We start from the raw sequence: 26,520 nt of genomic DNA on the forward strand, positions 1-26,520 counted from the left end.
GGTAGGCAACCTTGGCTCTTTTATGACTCGTGGACTTCCAACTCCCAGAATTCCTGAGCCAGCATGGCTCAGCTTAGAAACCTCTCCCTTTCCCCTCAGTGTGGCTAGCTGAGGAATTCTGGGAGTTGAAGTCCACCAGTCATAAAAGAGCCAAGGTTCCCCACCCCTGCCCTATATCAGGGGTCCTCAACCTTGGCTCTTTTATGACTCGTAGACTTCAACTCCCAGAATTTCTCCGCCAGCATGGCTCAGCTTGGAAACCTCTCCCTTTCCCCTCAGTATGGCTAGCTGAGAAATTCTGGGAGTTGAAGTCCACGAGTTATAAAAGAGCCGAGGTTGCCTACCCCTGTTCTAGCCAATCTTAATTAAAGTAGTTATACTCTTTCTATGGAATTGTTTTCCTGGGGGGGGGGGCAACAGCCATGTATGTTCATTTACCTGATGGCCTTCCAGCTATGTTAGAGTTAAAATTCTTAGAATTTCCTGTACACACAAGTCAAGAATTTTGGGAGTTATCACATGAACTGGGCACCTAACTATGGAGGCTCTAATAAAATGGCCAGACGCTTAACTGTGATGCATTTACGATAAAAATATGATCTTGCTGGTCACTTTTTTTTCTTTTTCTTTTTTTGAGATTGGTCTTTTCTTTTTGTTTCCAGGAATATACAAGTGAGCTTCAGATGAAATATCAGAAACTGCTGGTAAGCTGCTTTTTTTCTTCCTAAACAGATGTGTGTAATTATGGAACATCTAAGCAAATCAGATGAAATGAGAAATCTTGCCTAGGGCAGAGGACACAGAGAAGAAGATGCATTGTTTAGTAATCACCAAGGAATAACATTATTGGGCCAGGGAGAAGGACCATGCTTTCTGCAAATTGGGTCATCGTCACATCTGGAATATAAAAAAGTAAAACTTACAGTATTGATCATGGGATTTTGCAGTTCAGGTTCCTGTATTCTTCTGGGGAATAGATGGGAAGAAGGACAAGAATAGGCCATAAGACAAATTTCTGCAGCTATGTAATTTCCAGAATTCTCAGATTTGAAGTCCATCACATCAACTCTGGCGAGTTACTAGCTGTAAAAGAAAACATAGCAGTCCATGGCGAAGAGACTTTAAGCACACGGTGAAAATAATTCAGGGTTTGCTGAATATAGGATATAGCCAATAAGGATCAGCCAAATTTTTTTTTAACCCAAAGCCATTTTAGGAAGCTAAGAGAACCATTCATTTATTGGGGAAGACTCAAAAGCGCTTTTCCAAAAGCCAATTGGACTTTCTTGAGTTTTTTTTCCTTGAAAAGGTTTTGCTTCTCATCCAAGAACAACTGAAGAACTGAAGAAGCTTCTTGGATGAGAAGCGAAACTTTTTCAAGGAAGAAAACCAAGAAAGTCCAGTTGCCTTTTGGAAAAGCACTTTTGAGACAACCATGACCTGGATGATTGAGAATGCCCATAGATATTTATTGAGAAAGAATTGTTTTGTTGTGCTAGCTGGATATTTTTTCTTGCAGTTCCTAATCCGATCTCCGTTGGGGTGGGGGGTTTGCATACGTTGGACCCATCAGCAAGCAACCAGCTTTAAAACTCCTTCAAGAGATGCCTTGAAAACTGTCTTCGGGCGAGACTTTTTTTCCCTCTAGAGCTGTTTTTTTCCATCTTTCAAACCTTGGCCAAATGCTCTTTCTGTTTGCAGTCGGAATCCCAACGAAGGCAGGAGAACCTGAATTTATTGCAAGATTTTATGCAGCGCTGCACCAATAAACTCTACTGGCTAGATCAGCAGGCAAAGGACAGATTGCAGTTTGACTGGAGTGACCAAAACCTTGATTACCCCAGTCGCCGTCGCCAATACGAAGTGAGTCTTACTCTTGACAACCTCTTTCTCCTAAAAAAAAAAAAAAAAAAAAAGCACAGGAAGACAGTTAGATGTTGAACGTCGGAGTCTGCAGGAAATCATTCTGGATCTGCGAATTTTAGCTAGCTCCATAATTGGAGCAGAAGTTGAATATTTAAAAGGAGGTGGATGGGGCTTTTTCTTCCAGCTGTTTGAGGTGGGAACGCTGGAACAATTCAGTTGTGCATATTTCAAATTAAATTGCATGTTAGGCTTGCAGCTGCAAAGTGCATCTGTAACTCTGAACAGTCACTAAACGAATTACTGTAAGTCGAGGAGAACCATTTGAGTACTTGTATGCAGACAGAATTCAGTGTTGGAGCAAGTTGGCAGGAACTTCTGTTTGAAAGTGTTCAAAGCATTGAGCAAACAAAGCTTACCGGATTCAAGTGAAACCTGATCCATGTAATTTGATTTAAGGTGGCTTTCTTTCAGCGATGGAAATCACAAAGGGAACAGTGGCTATTCTATAGTCTTCTTCTGTTTCTTCTTGTGCCATATCCGTTATTGGACGTTGGCGATCATGTTGGCGATCCTGTTTTTATCAGCAGCCGCACGATAAAGTGCTGCTGAGTTTTGTCCAAACCAGTCCCTTAAATTTTGAAACCACGATGTTCTTCTTCTGCCTGGACCTCGTTTGCCTTCCATCTTTCCCTGGAGGATTAAATGGAGTATGCTGTATTTTTCTGGGTATCACATCACATGTCCGAAATATTCTAATTTTCGTTTTTTAATTGTTTTGATGATTTAGAAATTCTTTTTGAAGAACTTGCATAAATGTCCCAAAATTGCTTTCCAAAAGGCAATTGGACATTCTTGGGTTTTTTTCTCTTGAAAAGGTTTTGCTTCTCATCCAAGAAGCTTCTTCAGTTCTGAAGTGAAGAAGGGAACTGAGCTGAAGAAGCTTCTTGGATGAGAAGAAGAACATTTTCAAGGAAAAAAAAGCAAGAAGGTCCAGTTGCCTTTTGGAAAAGTATCTTTGGGATAACCACGACCTGGATGATTGAGGATCTCCATAGATAACCTGCATAAATGCTCTTTCTTTTCTGGTTCCCCTCCCTTTCACTCAACTTGGAACTAGACCAAGCCACCTGCAACTGGAGTGGTTCCATTTGGCTTCTGTTTCCTCATTCCTTCCCCTCTCTTTAGAATTTCATCAATAGGAAACTGGAAGAGAAAGAGGCAGCCATCAACAAACTGCATGAAGATGGTAATAAACTCCTGTCAGAAAATCATCCTGGGAAGATCGCCATTGAGGTAAGTTTGATTTGAAGATGGCCATATTAGGAAAAGTTGTCCCAATGGAGGTGGGTTCTCGCTGACTCCCAGTTCACGTCTTATTGTGGGCATCAATGATTATTCTCCTGAGGTTCTACTCTTTACTCGTCTGCAGGCTCACATTGAGGCCGTCCATGCTGACTGGAAAGAATATCTCAATCTGCTTATCTGTGAGGAGAGCCACCTAAAGTTCATGGAGGACTATCATCAGGTACCTACTTGAAGCCAAAGACTAGTCAGGGAAATCTGTAGCAAGATGCTATCTCTCTCCTGGGGGGTTCTACCTGAAATGACCAGGATGAGAGTTGAATCTTAACAAGAGAATATTTTCTAACTTTCCTGAGGCTGGGAAGCCAGTTTTAGGGAACACATAGCAGTAGCACTTAGACTTATATACAGCTTCACAGTGCTTTTACAGCCCTGTCTAAGCAGTTTACAGAGTTGGCATATTTGCCCCCAACAATCTGGGTCCTCATTTTACCAACCTTGGAACGATGGAAGGCTGAGTCAATCTTGAGTCAGTCAGGATCAAACTCCTGGTACTGAGCAGAGTCAGCCTGCATTGTAACAACTATGCCATTACTCCTTCCTTCCTCCCTCCCTCCCTCCCTTCCTTCCTTCCTTCCTTCCTTCCTTCACAAGCAATAGCACTTAGACAGTGCTTCACAGTGCTTTACCACCCGCTCTAAGCGGTTTACAGAATTAGCCTATTGCCCCCAACAATCTGGGTCTTCATTTTACCAAACTTGGAAGGATGGAAGGCTGAGTCAACCTTGAGCCAGTCAGGATCGAACTGCTGGCAGTTGGCAGAGTTAGCCTGCAATACTGCCTTCTAACCACTGCGCCACCACGGCTCTTAGTTGATCACTTTGGCTCCCAAGACTTTGCCAACAATTCCTGTTCTGTGGGGCCCTTGGTGCTCTCTGAGCTTGGTGATTTTTTCTTCAGATGTTTCATTGCCAAACTAGGTAACATCATCAGTGTTAGGGCCAAGGACTAAAGACCCCACAGTTCAAATATTGTCTTCTGTTGGTACTTCGGCATGATCTTGGCCCTTGGTGTGAAGGCTGGTCCCGTTGCTCAATAGAAGGACGCTTGATTTGTATGCTAAGAATATTGCACCTGTAGTATCTTGAGGTAGGGTGAGAAAAACATCTTCTTGACATGCTACAAAGCTGCTTATTAGTGTGAATAATACTGAATCCTGTGTCGTGATTAAATCCAGCCCCCCCAAAAAAGGAGCCGAGAGAGAACATAATGGTCCCATGATCATCGATTAAGTCCACTACAGGTAGTCCTCAACGTAGGACCATAATTGAGCCTGACAATTATGGTCATAAGTTGTGATGGGTCCTAAAGTGTGACATCATGTGACCAGCCTGATTTGATGACCTATTTTTACGACAGCTGTTATGGGAACACTGCAGCCATTGGGTGAATGGTACGGTTGTTACATGAGCGCTGCTGTCATTCAGTAGAGTTTGTTGGTGCAGCGCTGTGTAAAATCTTGATCACTTTGGGCTGGATTTTGCGGAAATGGGCAATAAACATCTGTTACCGGTGAAAATGTTGTACATCACAGTCAAGGTCATAAATATGGGCCAGTTGCCCAACACCCAAAATGCAGGGTTAAAGTAAAATGCAGGAGTCCAGTCATCAGAACTTTGAAACCAAGTCATAAGTGGTTTTGTAACTTCAAACAGTCATTAAGCAAGCAGCCATAATTCAAGGACTATCTGTATTGTTCCTTCTAGGGCTCTTTGGTTTCAGTGAATTCCTTCCGTACTCATTTTGTAACTCAGAGCTTCAACTTCTCCAGACAAAGAGTGACCCTTGATCTGAATGGCAAAACTTTTGCTTTTCAACAAGGAATGGATGAGGCAAGGATAGAAACTATAATTAGTTAACATGGACATAATTCCTGTGTTTCCTTTCTCCAGTCGCACATTGGATGATTACGGGTCATAATTTGTGACGGTCCTAAAGTGGGACATCAGGTGACCAGCCCGATTTTATGACCTTTTTTTTAATGGCAGCTGTTATAGGAACACTGCAAAAAGGAATGGGACATCACAGACACTTCGTCTAAGTCAGTGGTTCTCCACCTGTGGGTCGGGACCCCATTTGGGGTCGAACGACCATTTCACGGGGGTCGCCAAACAATGCAGTCTGCCATTTTTCCCCCCTTTTCCTTAGCTGTGCTCCTCCCTTTTATTCTATTGGCTTTTGAAAGCCAATAGAATAGACTGTCTCGAATAGAGTCTAATTCTATTGGCTTTCAAAAGCCAATAGGAATTGTCCAGGCTGTCTCTGCCCTGCTGAGCCTGCCAAAAGTCCCATTCTGCAAACTGTGCTGCACCAGTTGAGTAGTCCTCGACTTACGACCGGTTGAGTAGTCCTCGACTTACGACCGGTTGGGGGTCGCGGCATTAAAAAGGTTGAGAACCACTGGTCTAAGTGCTATAGTGTCAGAGTTTGCAAAGATGGAGCAGCTGGCTCACACCCAGCCAGTTATGTTATGAGATGCTGCGTTGATACCCAACTAATGCTACTTAAGGGTGATGGAAATTGTGGTCTATCATGTTGGAAGTACCAGTAGTTGCCCTTATGTTCATTAGGCTTCTTCTTTTCATTATTTTTGTCATGCATTCCTGAAATCATTCATAATTTGTTCTTGTTTTTAAAAAAAAATTAAATCCCTACAAACACATCTGCTTCGCAAATAGATTGCGTGTTATTTGGTGGACTGTGCTTGTATAGTGCTGATTGCAGATTCCCAGGCTATAGAAGAATACAAAGATCTGGGCAGCTTTCAAAATTCTCTTGTCATAAGCAATATCAAAAAAAAAAAAAATAGAGAAAGGATAGAAACTACAATTAGTTAACATGGACATAATCTGTGTGGTTCCTTTCTCCAGTCACCCATTCGGTGATTATCCTGTTTACAATTACGGTTGGGGAAAATCTTTGGAAGATGGAAGTTTTGAGGTCTCCATCTGGCCCCGAGGTTCCAAATTGCATTCTTCTGTTAGAAAATTGTGCAGAGGTGCGCACCGGAGGTGGGAGAAGATTTCCAGGTGTGCTGTCACTTTAGGGCTGTTCTTCTCACATAGCAAAACCAAATCTGCTTTGTCTCCTGGGAGAGGGAGGAACAGGGAGGAGGCCACCTTGCATCCTGCTAGCAAACAAACCTGACAGACAGTTTGTCTAGCGCAGCTTTGCGTGAAGGTTGTCGAGGCAGGTCAGGTGTTGCAGCCGGACCTGTTTGCAGAGGAAACATCTGAAAGCACTGGTGGGAAAACCATCTCATCAGACGGGTTCTTCTCCAAACCTCTCTTGTGCTGTAAGAGATGAGGCAAACGCTCTGCTTTTGGAAGGTGGCTTAGCAGAAGACCTTCCTGGCCCATAGAAACGTCTGCCCTAGTCTCAAGGATGCGTTCCGTCCGTTTTGTCCTGAGGGCTGAATTTCCTCACTGGGTAGACGGTCCTGAACGAGGATATCTCTGCCCTTCCCCTGCCGGAGGAAGGTGCCTCCCCTTTGCGTAAGACAAAAGGCTCACCTGCAACTAGGGGGACCGCTTTCAAGTCATGTTTTCATACGCAACGGGCCCGTGGCTTTGCCCCCCCCCCCGCCAGCTGCATGAATGGGTGCTTTTCACAGGGAGAGGAGGGAAAGGAATAGCTATACACGCCAATTATTTCATGTAATTGAATGGTATTCAAAGCAGAGGGAGGGAGGGAGGGAGGGAGGGAGGGAGGGAGAAGAAAGAAAGGAAGGAAGGAAGGAAGGAAGGAAGGAAGGAAGGAAGGAAGGAAGGAAGGAAGGGGAGGACAGAGAAGGGAGGAAGGAAGGAACCACAGGATGTGTCAGTAAAGTCAATATGGTGGTCTTGAGCAAAATTCTGCCAAGGGGCAAGGCTTCTCTCCTCTCCCCTCCCCTCCCCTCCTCTCCCCTCCCCTCCTCTCCTTTCCTCCTCTCCTCTCCTCTCCTCCCCTCCCCTCCCCTCCTTTCCTCCTCTCCTCTCCTCTCCTCTCCTCTATCCTCTCCTCCCCTCCTTTCCTCCTCTCCTCTCCTCTCCTCTCCCCTATCCTATCCTCTCCTCTCTTATCCTCCCCATTTCCAGGTTTTCAGTGATGCTACCTTCTCATCTCTTCCCTCTCAAGAATGACTTGTTACCAAAAGGAAGGGAGGATTTGACTTTTTCTTCTCTCTTCCCTGCAGTTCCAAAAAGATGCCAAGGATGCACAAGAACTTCTCAGAAAAGTAGACACAGATCTGGACCAGAAATACAGCCCAGAATTCAAAGACCAGTACCAGATCGAAACCTTGTTGCATGACTTGGAGGCAAGTATTTAGAAAGAGAACGGAAGGCTATTAATTATTTGGACAAGCCTGGGGATGGAGGTCAATGGTAGGAAGGAGAATATCTTGATTGCACATGGCACCCTCATGTTCCAAAATTGTATTAGTCCATCAAAACATAATACAAAATACAAAAAATACAAAAGAAAATAATGGGAGAACACGGGAGGGGAAGGGGAAGGGGGGAAAGTGTAGGGTAGGGAGGAAAGAGAAAGAAAAAGCGTTGACTTCCAACTCCTTTCGGTGAAGTCGAATAAGGTAATAACGTAAAACCTCAACTTTTTACTTTTATATTATAATAAATAATATAATCACAGTAGTGTAACGAGTGCAAGGAATAATTATCTTCTTCCCACTTTGCTTTTCAGCAGAAATTGTGATCTACTGAGAGATCTGCCTGATAGGCAGAATCCTTGGGCTCTCCCAGCGCCCTCTGCTGAGAGGTGCTTGAGGGAGGTGCAGTGACTTAATTCCCACACAGTGCTGAGTCCTGATGGATGGGAATCACCATCCGGGAAGCAGAAAAGAAAGGAACCACATTGTGCCAGATCAACCACAAACTTATAATAATGGATGTACGATGGAATTACATCTTAGCATTCTGGGTCAACCAGTCTGGCCCTGGTGCTCCTCCTGGCCTAAATTATAGGAAGCAAGTTGGAGTAGATGTTACTTTGGAACTCATTTGGTTCGAGGGGGCGTGGGTGGTTTAGTGGTTAAGACGCTGGGTTGTTGACTAGAAGACTGGCAGTTTGAGACCTAAGCACCTTGTGAGGGGTGAGCTCCCATCCTTGCTCCAGCTTCTGCCAACCTAGCAGTTTGAAAGCATGAAAATGCAAGTAGGCAAATAGGTACCACTTCGGTGGGAAGGTAACAGTGTCCCGTGTGCATTTGGCATATAGTCATGCTGGCCTTAGAACTACCGAAGCGTCTTTGGATAATGCTGGCTCTTTTGGCTAGGAAGCAGATATGAGCACTGTCTCCTAGTGTCACAAGACTGGACAAGGGGAACCTTTTTATTTAGTTCTAGTTCTGAAGTTACTGGGTACAGATTGATTTAATTCTAAGATAAATCATTTGTACCAACTTTCTGATGGATCTGGGGCCTGGATAACCCAGAAGATTGCACAGCCCTGACATCTGCCCACTCCTGGGTTCAAAGGTCCACATAAAAGTTGGGCTTGGGTCAAACCCGACTTGGGTGCAACCATCTCTGCATTCCTCCAGCTGTTGCACCTCAAGCTTTCCTTTCCTGGCGATTCTAGAACCTTTGCTTTCTTCTCCTTTAGGACCAGGAAAAGGCCTTGGACAAGTATGAGGATGTGGTGAGCTCCTTACAAAAACGTAGTCAGCAGGTTCTTCCATTGAAGTATCGACGAGAGCCCCCCCTTAAACCTATCCCTGGGGAAGCCCTATGTGATTACGAAAATGAGCAGGTAAGAGACTGTGGTCCTTTGGCTTTACACAGGACACACCTGCGATAGGATGTGCCTTGTAAATGTATCGGTAATTGATACTGGGGACTGATTGCTGCTAGTGGCATCACAGACCCTTTGTCTAACAGCTGTAGTGTCAGAGTTTGCAAAGATGGAGCAGCTGGCTCATCCAGCCAGTTATGTTGTGAGATGCTGCATTGCTAATAATAACAATAAAGTTGGAAGGGACCTTGGAGGTCATCTTAGTCCAACCCCCTGCTTAGGCAGGAAACCCTATACCATTTCGGACAAATGACTGTCCAGTCTCTTCTTAAAAGCGCCAGTGATGTACCACCCACAACTTCTGGAGGAAAGTTGTTCCATTGATTAATTGTTCTAACTGTCTCCTTAATTCCAGGTTGCTTCTCTCTTTGGTTAGTTTCCATCTGTTGCTTCTTGTTCTGCCTTCAGGCGCTTTGGAGAATAGCTTGACTCCCTCTTCTTTGGGGAAGCCCCTGAGATATTGGAAGGCTGCTATCATGTCCCCCCTTGTCCTTCTCTTCGTTAAACTAGACATCCCCAATTCCAGCAACCGTTCCTTATATATTTTAGCCTCCAGTCCTCTAATCATCTTTGTTGCTCTTCTCTGCACTCTTTCTAAATACCTAACTAGTGCTAGTTAAGAGTGATGGAAATTGTGGTCTATCACATTTGAAGCACCGCTAGTTGCCCTTATGTTCATTAAGTTTTTCTCCTTTCATTATTTTTGTCATACATTCCTTAAATCATTCATAATTCCTTTTTGGGTTTTTTTTTTTTAATTTAAATCCCTACAAAGACATTTGCTTTGCAAATAGATTGTGCGTTATTTGATAACTGTGTTTGTATAGTGCTGAATGCAGATTCCCAGGCTATAGAGGAATACAAAGATCTGGGCACCTTTCAAAATTCTCTTCTTATAAGCAATATTTTTTAAAAAAAATAGAGTTCTGGTAGTTTTTGTATCTCTTTCTTGTGGTGTTTTTTTCCTACCTCAATGGGCTGGCATCAGTCTTGAAAACTGGAGAGCATTTTGCTTTCTCTCCCTCTTGTAACACAGAGAATCAAGGTCCTGCAACTGTGAGTTTATTCCTCACCCGTTTCTGTCTTTCTGGGCCACGTTAATTATTTTCCTAATGGCTGCCCCATATCTGCTTCAAGGCTGTCTCTGTACTCCTCTATACAAGCTCATTTTTTTCTGGAAATTTTGCACGATTGAGAGTAACAAGCAGAGGCCTTGACCTTTCCTTGTTACAAAAAAGAGGCAGTTGTTTTGCAAAATCATGAGCTGGGTTCTGTCCACACCCCAAGGAGCTGCAAAAATTGGGGACAGAGGGTGGGATCGGACCCCAGACTTACACACCAATCTTTCCGTCTCAGTGTCAGATTTTACGTGGCGGCCGATACACTCTGCACAAGAACAACGAAGAGCTCTGGGAAGTCACCGACAGCGGAGGAAATGCAATCAAAGCCCCGGGGGTCTGTTTCATGATTCCTCCCACCGATCCAGAATCGCTCACCATGGCTGACAAGTAAGCATTGCTTGACCTAGCTTGCATCCACACGAGCCGAAGGTGAAGTTTGCGGATGGCCTCCAGGATGGTTGCGTCACGGGCCTTCCTTCCTTCCGTCTCTCAAATTCTCATGTTCTTTGAAAGCTCCCGAGAGTTCTTTGCCCAACGACGTCTATGTCCTTTTGTTCTACAGCATTGCTAGCCACTATCAATGTGTGAAACAGAAAACTGCTTGCACAAAGAATCGTCTGGAGGATCGCTACAATACCTTAAAGGCAGAGAGCATTGGAGGTGGGTACATCGCAAGGTATCTAGGAAGACTGTGGGCCCCGCACAAAAGGGAACCATGCGCTCAATTCTTCTGCGGTTCTTTGTAAGAGAACTGTAAGTGAATTGTGCAGCCGTTAAGTGAATCTGCTTCCCCCCCCCCTTGACTTTGCTTGTCGGAACCTGGCTGGGAAGGTCAAAAATGGTGATCCCACGAGATCCTGCAAGTGTTGTAAATGCATGCCGCTTGCCAAGTACCCAAATTTTGATCATGCGACTGTGGGGATGCTGCGATGATCAAGCATGCCAGGGCCAATCTTCAATCAGCTTTGAGCAGTTGCTAAATGAATAGTCGTAAGTCAAGGACTGCCCGTATGATGAATTAAACCTGTGACGTCATGACACGTCAGCAGGCCTTGACATTGAGAAGGGTGTGTGCGGACCGTTCCCTGCCTCTTCCACAAACTCATTGCTAGACCAAACTAATTTTCCCCCAAACTTCCTCAGACGCAGCATCCGTACAGATACGGCAACTGTTGGCAGAGCTGGAGAAAGTGAACAGTGAACTAGATAAGCAGGAGAAGGCCATCACTGCAAACCTTCGACCTCCCCTGGAGCAAAGCAGGGCAGTGCAAGATAGCGCGGAGCGCTCCAAAGACCTTATGGTAAAGGCACTTTGGGGTGGATGGGAGCTTTCTACCAATGTAGAATCTGGGGGGAAAAAATGATACTTTTTGGAGCAAAGGTGCAAAGACTGTAGGAGAAGACAGGGGACAGGTGAGCTGTGTGGCTATAAGGAAGCAAAGACTCCTGAAAATGGCAGTTAGGCTTGGGCTAAGACTAGGTGGGACAGAACCTTGGATTAGCAGGACAGAAGCATTTCTCTTGCATTCAGTTACAAACCTGAGTAAGGACAGTACCGTGGAGATCTTCTCCAGCTGGTTTAAAAACATTCCAGGGATGCCGCCATGATCACTACTCATCTGCATCTCTCACCTTTTCCCCTCCGAAACATTTCTGCAGAATGTCACCAATCAGATCCGTCGCATTGAGCCAGAGAAAACAAGCAAGATCCAGGAATGTGAAGCCCTCATCGAGTCGATGCCCGAGTCCAGCAGTACCACCTTGGTGAAAAGCAAAGTAGAGGAGACCAACAACAAGTACAACTGGGTCACCCAACTTCTCAATGCTGCTCAAGAGAAGTAAGTGCTTCTTCTTTCCTGCCGCTTCTCCAAGGCAGGAATTTATCCGGTGCCTCACAATCCAGGACTCTTTTCCAGTCCCTCTTCCGGGCCCATTGGCCAGCTGTCTTTGAGAACATTGCAAGAACTTTTGGACAGCATGCGTGCTTTGGAGAGATGCCACAGCTCGTCATTAGACTCTTTGTGTTGCACATGGAAGGTCACAGTTCCTCTTTGGTATCTTTGGGTTGAAACGGGAAAACTTCAGCAGAGCTGATTCTGCTGTACCATGGAGGGACCAATCTTCTCCATCCTGGAAGGTTCCAAATATGATAGGCTACCACTCGCATCATTTTCACTCAGGAACTTTAGGAGCGCCCTGGCTCATGTGGTTAGGACTCTGGTTTGGTGGTTAGCAAGTCCACTTTCAAGACCCAAGTCTTGAACTAAAATTAGAAAACCCAACCCATCAAAACATTAAAAACAACAGAAACCTGGCGCTGAATCAAAGTTCATGCTGGACCAGTTGAAGTTTCCAGGGTAGCAGCATTGTAGAGCACATTGCAGTAATCCAGACGGGAGGTGACCAAGGCATGAATGACCATGAACAAGGCCTCATTGTGAAGCCACAACCCTTGAAGGATGAAACGAGCAGTGTAGGGTCACGATGCTCCCTGTCTCTCTGCTTCACTGCAATGCTGCAATGCTTTTTTGTGGCAGCCCTCAAATGTTGGAACATTGCTATTATGTCACCCCTAGTCCTTCTTTTCACTAGCATAGATGTACCCAAGTCTTGCATCCATTCTTCATATATTTTAGCTTCCAGACTCTTAATCATCTGTTGCTCTTTTCTGTACTCTTTCCAGAGTCTCTTACTCACAATCTCAGTGTAACCATAAAGAGGCTGTTTTTTTCCCCTTAGATATGTATATATGTGTGTGTCAGCTGTTATGGATTGCTTAATAGTTACCTGAATCCTTGATCTGAGAACTGTGTTTTATATAGAGAGTGGGAGTGAATTTGCTGGAGTTCCTGATCTATGATAGTCAGATGGCCAATGAGCAGAAGAGAAGCTGTCAGCCCTTTAAAGTAGACCATGTCAGGAAACAGATGTTACAAGGATTATTGTGGTTGGTCGTAGAGTTAGCCAGATGTTTGGACTGGATTTGGCATTTTTATCCACTTATCGAGTCCTTCCTAAGGACCTGGGATAGACAGATATTGCTAAAGGTATGGTCACAGGATGTAAGCTGTCCTAAGTCAAGCTGCTTTTTGCAACTGATTGATAGCAATTTTGTCAATGCCAATGGTGTTCAAGAGATGCTCCAGAGTTTTGGAATTGAATCCAAGGGACACATTACTATGAGTTCTATCTTTTGCTATCTTGCCACAGTTTTACTTCTATCTGCAAGTCTTTATACTTTGTGATTTTCTTTTTCTTTTTTTTCCTTCCTTCCTTCCTTCCTTCCTTCCTTCCTTCCTTCCTTCCTTCCTTCCTCCCTCCCTCCCTCCCTCCCTCCCTCTTTTTCTTCTTTTCTTTTCTATCCTGCTGTCACCAGCCACTGCCATGTCCACTGTTGAGACTTCTTTTTTCTTTTCAAAAATTGTTATTATTAACACTATCTTATTGTTGTAGGGTACAGTAACAAAATCTTTCCTCTCTTATCCTAAACAGAATCAAAATGGGGTTATTTTGAGTTTCTTTCTCATTCCCAGCCCTTTCTCAGGGCTGAGATGTCCTTCATATTTTCCTTAATGGCTCCTGCACACATTCATCAAGGTTATCTCCACATTCCTCTACACAAGATTCCATTGGGGATGAGAGTTGCAGGTTGTCAACCAGCTTGTTAGAATAAATAAACTTTAGATAGGATGGAAATGTATACACGCACAGGTCATGCCAGCTGGGAATTCTAGCTGAAGGAGATGGGATGAGAAGAATGAATAGTTCTTTCCATCTGTCCTTACAGGGTTGATGTTGCCAATCACCTTGAAAAGGTCCTTCAACAAGGGAGAGATCTGCTTTCTGGCTATGAGAACAAGCTGGCTATTGAAGACACAATTCCTGAGGATGTTCACGCTCTGGAGCACAAGAGGGAAGAATTGATGGTGAGTGGCTGTTATTTGAGAGAGGAGGATTGGTTTCAGGAAGGAGAATGTTGGCTTGTCTGTATGAATGAAGGCATCTGTGGATGGTGGGTAGCTTAGCTCTCTTTCTCAGAAACCTACGGAAGCTAGAAAGTGGAAATGAAGAGTTCTTCATGTTGGTGTCCTTCAAAGACAATATGGCCTCCTGAAATTATAGACATTGTAGCCCAACAGAGTTAGAAGGCTGCAAGATGGAGGAGGCTTGTCTGACTGTCTTTGTGCACCCTATATACCAGAAAGTGTTTTAATTTTTTTAGCTGTGTATGAGACTCCTAGATCTGCATCTCAATTTATTATTTGATACCTTTCTGCCTAACCCAGGGGTAGGCAACCTTGGCTCTTTTAGGACTTGTGGACTTCAACTCCCAGAATTCCTGAGCCAGCCATGCTGAGGGGACAGCAAGAGGTTTCCATGCTGAGCCATGCTGGCTGAGGAATTCTGGGAGTTGAAGTCCGCAAGTCATGAAGGGGCCAAAGTTTCCCTCATGCTGGCTCAGGAATTCTGGGAGCTGAAGTCCACCAGTCATAAAAGAGCCAAGGTTGCCTACCTCTGGCCTAACCTACTCTTGGGAGTATACACAGAGTATAACCTTGACTAGGCAAGCTTGTAAACTCTTGTGAGGCCCTTTGAGACAGGCTGGCGTCTGAGTAAACATCCAAAAAAGCTCGTGTGTTTTTTACCGTTGAGTTGAAGTCACAGTCAGCTGAGACTTCCAGGATCCAATCTGAGTTGGTCACCAGGATCAAAGGTTTATTCTTCCAAGCTTTTGGGGGTTCGTGCTGGAGCCCATCCTCAGGAAACTTCTTTCTCACCAGAATGGGAGCACTGAACTGTTCTAAGCGTTGTATTTATATGGTGCCTGGTTGTGTGTAGCTTTTAGCTGTTCATTAGGGTGTTGATAGAACAGCCCAGTAGATCAGCTCATTACAGACATTCTAGAGAGAGAGAAGTTCCCTGAGGATGGGATCCAGCACAAGCCCCAACGCTTGAAAGAATAAATCTTTGGTCCCGGTGACTGACTCAGATTGGATCCTGCAACATTATTCTGGGACATGTATATTTACCTTCATTAGCTGAGGCTTCCATATATCCATGTTTATTAAACATGTACTTTCCTTGTGGTGTTTTGATTAGCTGTGGCCCCTTCAGCATGCACTGTCTTTTTATCTTGAGTGCAGTTTTTGACATGCCGTAGGAGATAGAAAATCCTTGACTGAAACAGGGTTGTGTGCACTCGAACATAAAAAAAAGTCAGAATCTTCACCCCTGGCGTTTGCTAAGAACCATCCTCCTCTTCTTCCCAGGCCCTAAATTCTGAACTCCAGGTCCAGCAGTTGCTGAATGAGGCCCATCAAGACTTGGAGAAGGCCAAGAAATGTTCCAGTACCTTGGCAAGCCAGTTCCAAGAACACTGCCCAGATATTGAGCGCCAGGAGGCTGAACTCCACAAGCTCAACCAGCGATTTAGCAACCTCAACAAGCAGTTGGACTACAGGTCAGGAAGGGGAGGGGGAGATGGGGTCAGGGGGTCATCAAGGAGGACCTGGGGGGAAAGAGAGGATGGACTCGCAAAGTGGCAGGAGAAGGAAGCCTCCATTTAAGAATAACAGAATTGGAAGGGACCTTGGAGGTCATCTGGTCCAACTCCCTGCTCAAGCAGAAGACCTTACACCAGTGGTGGTGAACCTATGGCACGTGTGCCAGAGGGGGCACTCAGAGCCTTCTCTGTGGGCACACGCACCATTGCCCCAGCCCCACCTCCCCGTGGCCCGTCCTCACCAACAGCCCCCCCCCCAAGTGCAGCCGGCGCGGAGCAGCACAGCCAAAGACATGGCAGCCGGGCAGTAGGGACAAGACTCCGCCCTCATGCCCCGTCGTGCGCAAATGATGCTGTGAGGTGCAGGCAGAGGGAGTGGCTGCCATGGTGCTGCAGGGCCGCTTGGGCGACCTGCGGCGGGCCGTGGAGGTGGTGGGTGGCCCTGTGGGCAGGGCGCAGGGCGGTTTTTTGGCTCTCCGTCTCTAAAAGATTCGCCATCACTGCCTTACACCCTTCCAGACAAGTGACTCTCCAATCTCTTCTTAAAAGCCGCCAGCCCATTCTACCGATTAATTGTTCTCAGTATTAGGAAATTTCTAACCGTGAGAACAATTAACCAGTGGAAGAGCTTGAAGGTGATTTATTTCTTTAACATGTCTGCAATGATTTTGACTGCAATTCTGGGCTCAATTATGTATGCGAGGACTCTTGTACCCCCCCCCCCTTCTAGGTCCCAAGTCCTGCAGAAAGCAAAATCTGCCTATTCCAATTACCGTGCTGGCTATGATGGACTGAAACATTATTTTGAAAACATCCCCAACTATGAGCCTCAAGAAAATGACCACATCTCTCAGGTGGAAACCAAGCTGAAGAAACAACAGGTAATCAAGACAACTGGGGAATGTTTTAAGAGAGGGTGGACGCGGCCTGGGGGGAGTGCGCAGGTCGTAATAATGTTTATTTTATCTTAAAATTGTATTGTATATTTTTTTTACAATGTTTATATGGAAAAAATAAAAAACTTTCAATAAAAAAAAAAGACAACTGGGGGGAACTGCAAAGATTGTACAGCACAACTCTATCCAGTCTATTACATTTTTTTTTTAAAGCGATTTCTATGCTTCACATAGCTGATGGGCTCCAGCCGAGTATTCTCAACAAAGCTTAGAAGCAATTCCCAGTTTTTTCACTCCAAGGTTCTCTAACTGCTTCCTACAGAGGCCAGGAATTGAATTCTGGACGTCCTACAGCCAAGCCAGATATTCTTCAGTTGTACAATGGGCCAGAGCTAGATATGGGCCCCAAAAGAGGAAGCTTAAGCAACAACGGTTGAAAGGAAACATGTTTAGATATCTACATTGATTATATGTAGTCAAGATGGTGTCAACTCTTGGTGACCAGTAGATTTTCTTCAGGAGAAATCTGTCCCAAACCTGGTCTTTCAGGTCTTCCAACGGTGCACCCATCACTGCTGTTGGGTGTTCTCTACTTTTTATTTTTTATGCATCTGTATAGCAATTTTTAAAAACTCGGCTGAATTAGCAGTATTTTTCTAAAGCTAAGGGATCTAATTGTGTCCACACAATTGGAAAGGAGAGATGGGAAGGTTTCAAGCTCCACCTACTTTGGGCTAAGTCTCCATCCATCGTTAACTGTTCCAGCCTGCCATTGGCTTTTCCCATAAGTTGTGGGCCCCTGATAGGCCAGGAACACCCATCCCCTGCCCCTATTCAAAGTAAGATGGTGCCATCTACCTCCTGCTGTTTAAAAACTGTCACCTTTGTTTGCTTTGCAGAAACTTCTGGAAGAAATTGCAAGCAAGGATAAAGAAGTCCAAAAGATCTCTTCAGAAGCCCAGCAGTATCAACAGGCAGTGAAGGTAAGGAGTGGCATAAAGGAATGACAACACCCCTCCCCCCAAAAAAAATTACACCCCATTGCAGAATTGCACTTCGTAGGTGCCTCCAGCATCCTCTCTCCTCTTCCTAGGACTATGAACTAGAAGCAGAAAAGCTGAGATCCATCCTGGATCTGGAAAATGGCCGTAATGGTTTCATGAACAAGAGACCAAGACTCCAGTCCGCAGCTTCTAGAGTGAAAGAAGAGGTATGTTGAGCAGGACTGTACCAAAGGTTCAGAGCAAGCTACTCAAGGTGTAGGACTCCTGGCCGCTAGCTGGGGAGAAGAAAGCATCTGAAGTCTAGGATGGGGAAGCCAGCTGGGTGACTTTGGGCCAGTCCCTTTCTCTCAGCCCAACCCACTTCACTGGGTTGTTGTCATGGGGAATATAGAAAGCAGAGTGTTAGGTACATTCAACGTCTTGCGTTGACTGGCTAGGCTTCTTTCAATTTTAATGATATTAATATATGAAGACCTGCAAATAGAATGATTGTGGCAAAAGAAAGCAAAGATAGTTCCAACAGTGATAAGGTACCTTGGGTGCAATCCCAAAACATCTGGAGCATCCTTTGGAACATTATTAGCATTGACAAAACGGTCACCAGTCAATTGCAAAAGGCAGCTTTGCTTAGAACAGCTTACATCTTGCAACTATATCTTTAACACCGTCAAACGATGTTTGTATACCCCAGGTCCTTGGAAGGATAGGTGGACAAAAATGCCAAATCCAGCCTAAACATCTGGCTGACTGTGCTGCCCAAGTCCCAGGGCCGTTTGCAAATAGTTAAATACATTTAAAACCAGAAAACAAGATAAAGTCAAAAGAGCCAAGATGGCTGAGGTAACAAACCTCAATAAATGGATCCTTCCAGTTGATCCCACCATTCTCTAAATCAGGGGTCTTCAAACTTGGCCCTTTTATGACTTGTGGACTTCAATTCCCAGAATTCCTCAGCCAGCATGCCTGGCTGAGGAATTCTGGGAGTTGCAAGTCCACAAGTCATAAAAGAGCCAGTTTGAAGACACCCTGCTCTAAATGAATCCATTTTCCATTTGCAGGAAGCTCTCCTGGCTGCCAGATTCACTGAGGTCAATGCCATCAATAAGCAAAGGTTGCAGAACCTGGAATTCGCTCAGACCTTGTTGAAACAGGTAAATAGAAAAAAACTCTTTTCTACTAGTTCTTGTTCAGAAAAACTTTTATGGATAAAACCCAACCTCTAAAGGTGGTTCATGGATGGCCATCTACAGATACAATTTTAATGAAACTGCAGAATATGAGAAAACTTAATTTGAGGAAGCAACTGGAGGTAGGACAAGAAGCAATGGATGGAAATTAATCAAGGAGAGAAACAACCCAGAACTAAGGAGAAATTCTCTGACAGTTAAGTTAGAACAATTAATCATTGGAACGACTTGCATCCAGAAGTTGCTGCTCCAGCACTTTTAAGAAGAGATTGGACAACGGTTTGTCTGATGGTGTGCATAAGGTCTCCTGCTTGAGCAAGGGGTTGGACTAGAAGACCTCCAAGGTCCTTTCCAACTCTGTTATTTTGTTATCATAATACTCATGGGCTCTACAGAGTCATCCCAGGAAATTTAATTTGCCATAATAAACAATGACATGGCTGGTCTTCAGTGGCAGAAGTATTAGATTGGCTCTAAAATGGATTGTTGGGTGGTTGCATGGAAGAAAATTGTCCAGTGCAATGGGGGGGGGGGAGAAGATAAGGCTTTTTACACAATTTAGGAGATGCTCTTGTATTTTCCAAAGCACCTCCTTTGAATATTTAGCACAGCCCTGCAAAGAGAAAATACCGTATATTCCGGCGTATAGGGCGACCCGGGGTATAAGACGACCCCCGAGTTCGACGCCGGGTTGCAAGACGATCGACGCCAAGTCGCATACCTAGAAAGTCATCTTATATGCCGGAAACTACCGGTATTTCCGGCGTATAAGACGATCAACGCCAAGTTGCATGCCTAGAAAGTTGTCTTATACACCGGAAACTACGTTATTTTCGGCATATAAGATGATCGACGCCGAGTCACATGCCTAGAAAGTCATCTTATATGCCAGAAACTACCTTATTTTCGGCGTATAAGACGACTCGGCGTATAAGACGACCCCCGAGTTCGGAGGCTGTTTCAACGCTCTCAAAAGTCGTCTTATATATATCCTTTTTCCCCCAGGAAAGTATCATGGGTAAATAGTTTTTGAGGACTTCACTACAGCTCCTTGGAAAAAAAGAGAGCGGTGAAATGCTAGGCAGTTAAGGGAAATGCAGAACTGTCCAATGTTGTGTTCCAGCAAGTGGTTTTAGTGGAAGAATAAGCACCGACAGGCTAGGGGCATAATTAGGAAATATGTCTCAGATAATCCTTGGACAATAAAACGTACAGATACCAGAGTGGAATTTTACATTTTAGAAAATGTTCTTTTTGTGCGAAGCATCTCAAAATGTCAACAGGACTTCCCATTTAGGAAATCAAGTCCAGGGAAATGATGGGAAAGATAGAAGATGCCAGCAAGACAGTTTTAAAAAAAGTATGTGTGTTGCAGTATAATGTTCCAATCCTAACTATATTTGCTAAAAAAATGAGCCGTGGTGGTGCAGTGGTTAGAATGCAGCACAGCAGGCTGCTTGTGCTGACTGCCGGCTGCCAGCAGTTCGGCAGTTCGATCCTGACTGGCTCAAAGTTGACTCCGCCTTCCATCCTTCCGGGATTGGTAAAATGAGGACCCAGATTGTTGGGGGCAGGAAGTTGACTCTATAAACCGCTTAGAGAGGGCTGTAAAACACTGTGAAGCGGCATATAAGTCTAAGTGTTAGTGCTATTGCAATTACCTCAGCTGAGTAACTATGTGTAAAATACTACCAAATAGACATTAAGATCTGAGCTGCATTAAAGTGTGTGTGTGGGGGGGGGGAGAGAATTTGCTTCCTAGCTTAGCTTTTCCAAGCTTGATGTTCTCCAGAGACATGGAGGCTCCAACTCTCAGGATGTCCAACCAGCAGAGTTGTATATTCTGGGAGTTTCCTGGAGGGACACCAGTTTGAGGAGCTATGCTCTTGCTTTAGGGATGCAGTTGAGATGGTTTAACTGACTCCTTCTTTTCTGCTTAATGACAGCAACCTGACCTCCAAATGGTAGAGGAATCCATTCAGATCAGCAAGTCTAAGAAGCCCTTAGAAGAAATCTGGAAGTTAAAGAAAGAACTGGATGATGAGACCCAGTCTCGGCAGCATCTGGAGGAAGAGATCAAAGTCATCCAGCAGAACATCTTCCAGCTGCAGAACCAGAAGCCACAAGAGATTGTGCTCAGGAAGGAAGTGGTCAAGAAAGTGCCTGACCCTGAGCTGGATGAGAACTACCACAAGATGCAACAGAACCTGGCCGACGAGCAGAGCAAGAACCAGGAGCTTCAGGAGGAACTAGAGGCCCTGAAGCAAAAGCTTGGACTTCTAGAGCATGAGAAAAGAGAAGGGGGACAGGAGTACGTGGTCAAGGAAGTCCTGCGGATTGAGCCAGACAAAGCCCAGGCAGAAGAAATCTTGAAGCTGAAAGAAGAGCTTGAGGAGCTCAAGAGACAGGAAGGAAACCGGCAGAATGAGATGGCCCTCCTCTATCACCAGATTGCAACTCTTTCCAACGAGAGGATCAGGGAGCAGGAAAGAGTGACTGAAAAGGCGGTGGTGAAGATGCAGAACGATCCCCAGCTGGAGATGGAGTATAAGCAGCTGCAGGAGAATAAGCAGAGGGAGAGTATGCTGAGGCACCAGCAAGAAGAAGAGCTGCGTTTCCTCCAAGACAAGCTGAGGCGGCTGGAGAAAGAGCGAGCCATGGCAGAAGGCAAGCTCACCGTGAAGGAGGTGTTGAAAGTAGAGAAGGACGTAGCAACAGAAAGGGAAGTGAACGAACTGCGGCGCCAGTACGAGGAAGAGAAAGCCAAGGCTCGCTTGAATGAGAGAGAGAAAGGTGAGTTGCTCAGGAAGATTCAGGCTCTGGAGGAGGAGAACGCCACGGTGATCGTCCAGGAGAAGGTGCGAGAAATCATTCGCCCAGATCCACAAGCTGAAAACGAAGTGGCCAACCTTCGCTTCGAAATGATGGAGCAGGAGAGGCGATACCTGGGTGGGGAAGAGCAGCTCCGCGCCTGCCAGAATGAGCTGGCGACTCTGAAGAGCAGAGGGCCTCGGGTGGAAGTGCAAGAGATCATAAAAGAGGTCATTAAGTACAAAACAGACCCGGAAACTGAAACAGAGATGAAGCGACTCAGAAATGAGATTGTGGATAGGACCAGAGCCATTGAGAGAGCAGATCTGGAGATCTATAAGTTGAAGCAAGAAATCGAGGCCCTGAAGGAAGCCAAGCCTCACATCCAAGTAAAGGAGGTCCTTCAAGAGATCCTGCAGTACCGGGAAGATCGCCAGAAGAAAGAGGAAGTGGAGTCCCTGCGAGCTCAATTGGTTGAGGAGCAGAAGAAGCACATGGACTTGGAGAAGGAGAAGAAGCAACAGGAGGAAATCATCAGGCAGAAGGAGGAGGAGCTTTCCCAGGTGAGGGAAAAAGTGGTAAAGCAGGAAGTGGTGAGGCTGGAACAAGACCCTACCTTAAAATCAGAGATTAACACTTTCTCCCAGAACATTGAAAATGAGCTGCAGCAAATAGACTCACTTCGGACCGAAATGCGCAAGCTGCAGAGGAGGAGGTCACAACTGGAACGCCAGCTGGAGGAACTGGAGAAGGAAAGGCAGGCCCGTAGGGAGGCCGAACTGGAAGTGCAGAGGCTGAAGATCAGACTGAGTGAGCTGGAGCAACAAGAGAAGGACACAACAGAAAAAGTCACTGTGAGACAAAAGGTGATTGTTCAACAAGATCCTCAGCAGGAGAAAGAGCACAGTCTACTTAAGCTGGAGCTGGAAGAGGAGAAACACAAGAAACAAGTCCTACAAACTGAGCTGGAAGCCCTGCGGAAGAAACTGCAGGCACTGGAGAAGATGGGGGTCAAGGAGAAAGTGGTCTTTTCAGAGAGCGTCCAGGTGGAGAAGGGAGACACCGAGTATGAGATTCAGAAGCTGAAGAACAGTCTAGAGGAGGAGAGCCGACGGAAAATGCAACTGGATTCCGATATTAATAAGTTGGAGGCCAAACTTTCTGAAATGGAATTTAACAATTCCAAATCTTCCAAGGAGTTGGACTTTTTGAGAGAGGAGAACCACAAGCTCCACATAGAAAAGCAGAACCTTCTGCTGGAGATGAGGAGGTTGCATTCGGAGATTGAGCTCACCACGATGGAAGCCCAGGATCTGAAGAACATGGCCCAGGTAGATCGACGTGCCAGCCTCGATTTGAGGTTCCACAGCCTGGAGAACGAACTGGAAGATCTGAAAAGGCTGTCTCGAGAAAAAGACGAGGAGATCGAACAGCTCCAAACCCGCCTCCAGACTGTTGCTATCAAAAGGGAACAGCGAGAAAACCATCTGAGGCGTTCAATTGTGGTCATTGACCCCGATACGGGGAAGGAGATGTCTCCCGAAGAAGCCCACCGATACGGCCTTATTGACTGGAGCTTATATGTCAAGTTGAAAAGCCAAGAATGTGACTGGGAAGAGATCACGGTGAAAGGGCCCAGTGGTGAATCTTCTGTCATCTTGGATCGAAAGTCAGGGAGGAAATTCTGTATTGAAGATGCCTTGAAGCATGGAAGATTAACCATGGCTCAATATCAAAGTTACCTCAACAAGGAGATGTCCATTCAGGAGCTGGCTGTTTTGGTATCTGGACAAAAATAACCGTTTCCTTCTCAACTTAAGCAAAACTATTTTTAACTGGCCCAGAGCCATCTTGCTACAGATCCAGATGTTTTACTCTTTAATGCTTCCCTCAGATCTATCTGCCAAAGCCTACGGTGTCTTTATTCAACGTTTGGGCGCTCTTTAGCTTTTAAGTCACCTGCATCAATTTTGCCCAAAGCTAAAGGTTCTGCTCCTACATTTTTTGCCAAGTTACTCTTCTCCAAATTATGATGAACTCCCATCTTGGCAGAGGGACAGCAGATATCAAGCATTTATCTATCCGGTGCGCGTATTTCAGTTTTAGCATCTCAGATTCTGTCAACTATAAAATCCTGCAAATCCTTCAGGGTCGAACTGAAATCTGGGCACTGTAAATTCAGAATTATATGACCTTGAGTGAATGCTTTTGTTTTTTTTTTTTTTTTTTGTCTTACTGCAGCATGGAGAAGATGCTATGCTACCTTTTGTAATTATTTTAAAGTTAATGCAGTGTATGGGAAACTCTAAGCACTTTAAAGCATCACCTAAACCTTTATTATAACTGCATCAACTGGTTTGTTTCTTCTGGAGAATGCTTAGAAGTTTAGGAAGTTATCCAAAGGAAGAGCGGGTGGATGGTACGGTAGATGCTTAATAATCTCTTCATTGAGATGGGCAAGGGAAAAGTGATTGAACATAATGGGCTGGCATTAAAACACGACATGACTTACAAGAAAGATACAATTGTACCAGGATACAACTAGCATTTTGGCACGTTGGATCTTGAGTTTATCAAAAAGTTAATCTACATGATATGGGAGTGGTCAAATTTTAAGGCAGTGAAGATGTATGTATATATGCCTATTTGATGGTGGGCTTCATCTTGCAGCTCAAGATTATGTAGAGATAGCTCTAATCCTTTGAAAAAGGGGAGATTTAATAGAGAACTATTACCAAATCTAAGTGCCTTTATTTTCCCCATAGTCTCACTTGTAAGACGCATGCACTGTTTTGCTTACTTATATTTGACTGTATGTATTCAAGTTATTTGTTGGAGAAGGGAAATGGGAAAAGTTATTTATACTCCTCAGTTATAATAAAGACGTGATTCAAGTTAATGGTTCTTTAAATCTTTTGCCTTTCTGTCAATAAATGAAAATTATAGGCACTGAATTCATAGTCGTATACAAAAAGACACAGAAGATGGAATTGAGTATGTCTAGTCTAGTGAAAAGGACTAAGGGGGAACATGTAGCAGTGTTCCAAAGAGGGGGGTCAACTTATTTTCCAAAGCACCTGAAGGCAAGACAAGAAGCAATAGATGGAAACTAACCAAGGAGAGAAGCAATCTAGAATTAAGGAGAAACTTCCTAACAGTGAGAACAATTAACCATGGAATGGCTTGTCTTCAGAAGTTGTGGATGCTCATTCAGAGGAGGTTGTCAAGAAGAGATTGGACAGCCATTTGTAATGGTATAGGATATCCTGCTAGAGCAGGGGTTAGATCAGATGATTCCAACTCTCATGATATTCTATGTTCTATGGCATTCTTTTGACATTTTCATGGAAACCCTGAAGAGGCGCATAGCAATGCAAGGCAGATGCAGAAACAGGGCAGTTTGAGAATATTAGCCTTTCATTACCATAAATTAAGCTGATTCTTTTCCAGGGTTGTCATTGACCACTGTGATTCCAGAATCAGACTGAAGGACACCAGGGCTGATAAGAATGAAACTTCAGGAGTCTGTCAATGTGGCCCTAGGTGCCACTTTGCAAAATATATACCAACAGGCACAAGAGGTGCAGACTGCAGACTCCAAATGTCTTGTTCTACAACTATCCCTAATTTTGGTCTTCAGCATAGCTACCAACTTGCGGGCCTCTGTCAACCCTCTAAACTCCCCCCAAATTTTCATGTGTTAACTGTAATCCTGCCTTTTCCACGTATGTCTGCAGGAAATGTAGGCACGGAAGAATTTTCAACAATTGCTAAGCTGGAAGCTAACCTCCAGACACCTACAGCTGTGTCTGAAAGGTGCTTTTCCAAAAGGCAATTGGACTTCTTTTTTTTTTTCCCATTGAAAATGTTTCGTTTCTCATCCAAGAAACTGAAGAAGCTTTTGGATGAGAAGCGAAAGGTTTTCAAAGGAAAAACCAAGAAAGTCCAGTTGCCTTTTGGAAAAGCACCTTGGAGACAACCATGACCTGGATGATTGAGGAACTCCATAAACACCTAGAGCTGTGTGTTTCCAACTTTGGTACCTGCCAGATCTGCAGACTTCTAACTCCCAGAACTTTCAGCAAAGACTTTGCTGGCTGGCAAATTCTGGGAGTTGAGATCCAGCCATTTGTCCTTATCCATCCATGTTCATCCATATCCATCCATCCACCCACTCAGCCAATCCATCCCCCCCTCCCTCCATCTATCCACCCACCCACCCACATCATCCATCCATCCATGAAGCTGGAGAATGCTAAAGCTATCAGGACTCTTTCCCTGCAGATGGCAATTTCTAGGACAGTGGTGGCAAACCAATGGCACGTGTGCCAGAGGCGGCACTCAGAGCCCTCTCTGTGGGCATGTGTGCCGTCGCCCCAGCCCTGCCTTCCCCACAGCCCCTTCCTCACCAGCAGCCCCCCCCCCCAGAGACTTGCCTCTGGTTGCGGCCCGGGCAGAGCAGCGCAGCCAAGGACATGGCAGCCAGGTAGTGGGGACAAGACTCTGCCTTCATGCGCAGATGATGCTGCAGGGCGCGGATGGAGGGTGTGGCCACCATGGCGCTGCTGGGCCACCTGGGTGATCCGCGGCAGGCCGTGGAGGCGGTGGGTGGCCCTGCAGGCAGGTGGGGTGCAGGATGGGGAGGGCAGGGTGGTTTTGGGGCACGGTCTCTAAAAGGTTCGCCATCACTGTTCTAAAACCTTACACCTGACATCTCATCCATCTTTCAGCGACGATGCCAAGGAGTTTTGCCTTTAATGTGGGTAGCCCTGCCCTTCAGTAGACCGCCTCTTTCCCCAACCCTCCTTTTGGAGTAAGTGAAAAATGTTCTGGAAAAAAAAAAAAACCAACCAATTTTTATTTCAGTTGCAGTATACAAGATTAATCATTTTCCGTGTCACCGCCACCCTCCGCATTTCCTAGAAAGGCTTGTCTTTTTCCCCAGCACCCACCCTCCCCGCCCTTCTCCCAAACACA

At 45.1% G+C, this 26,520-nt stretch overlaps 1 protein-coding gene across 2 annotated transcripts in view; it reads left to right on the plus strand.

Annotated features, from left to right (window-relative positions):
• The window catches only part of PPL (periplakin), a 60,808-nt gene extending 36,361 nt beyond the window's left edge, over positions 1-24,447 (plus strand). For both annotated transcript variants that reach the window (XM_039349816.1, XM_039349817.1), the window contains 17 exons: positions 663-704; positions 1,702-1,863; positions 3,052-3,159; positions 3,296-3,391; positions 7,403-7,525; positions 8,833-8,979; positions 10,378-10,529; positions 10,705-10,802; positions 11,286-11,443; positions 11,802-11,980; positions 13,930-14,068; positions 15,413-15,603; positions 16,376-16,526; positions 17,441-17,524; positions 17,635-17,751; positions 18,604-18,696; positions 20,679-24,447. In XM_039349816.1, the coding sequence (XP_039205750.1) occupies positions 663-704; positions 1,702-1,863; positions 3,052-3,159; positions 3,296-3,391; positions 7,403-7,525; positions 8,833-8,979; positions 10,378-10,529; positions 10,705-10,802; positions 11,286-11,443; positions 11,802-11,980; positions 13,930-14,068; positions 15,413-15,603; positions 16,376-16,526; positions 17,441-17,524; positions 17,635-17,751; positions 18,604-18,696; positions 20,679-23,342 (4,704 nt within the window). In that variant the 3' untranslated portion in view covers positions 23,343-24,447. The remainder of the gene's footprint in view (positions 1-662; positions 705-1,701; positions 1,864-3,051; positions 3,160-3,295; positions 3,392-7,402; positions 7,526-8,832; positions 8,980-10,377; positions 10,530-10,704; positions 10,803-11,285; positions 11,444-11,801; positions 11,981-13,929; positions 14,069-15,412; positions 15,604-16,375; positions 16,527-17,440; positions 17,525-17,634; positions 17,752-18,603; positions 18,697-20,678) is intronic.
• Positions 24,448-26,520: the final 2,073 nt, after the last annotated feature.

The sequence above is a fragment of the Crotalus tigris genome, unplaced genomic scaffold (assembly GCF_016545835.1).
Source record: "Crotalus tigris isolate CLP2741 ecotype Arizona unplaced genomic scaffold, ASM1654583v1 scf7180000018301.7375997, whole genome shotgun sequence".
Lineage (NCBI taxonomy): Eukaryota > Metazoa > Chordata > Lepidosauria > Squamata > Viperidae > Crotalus > Crotalus tigris.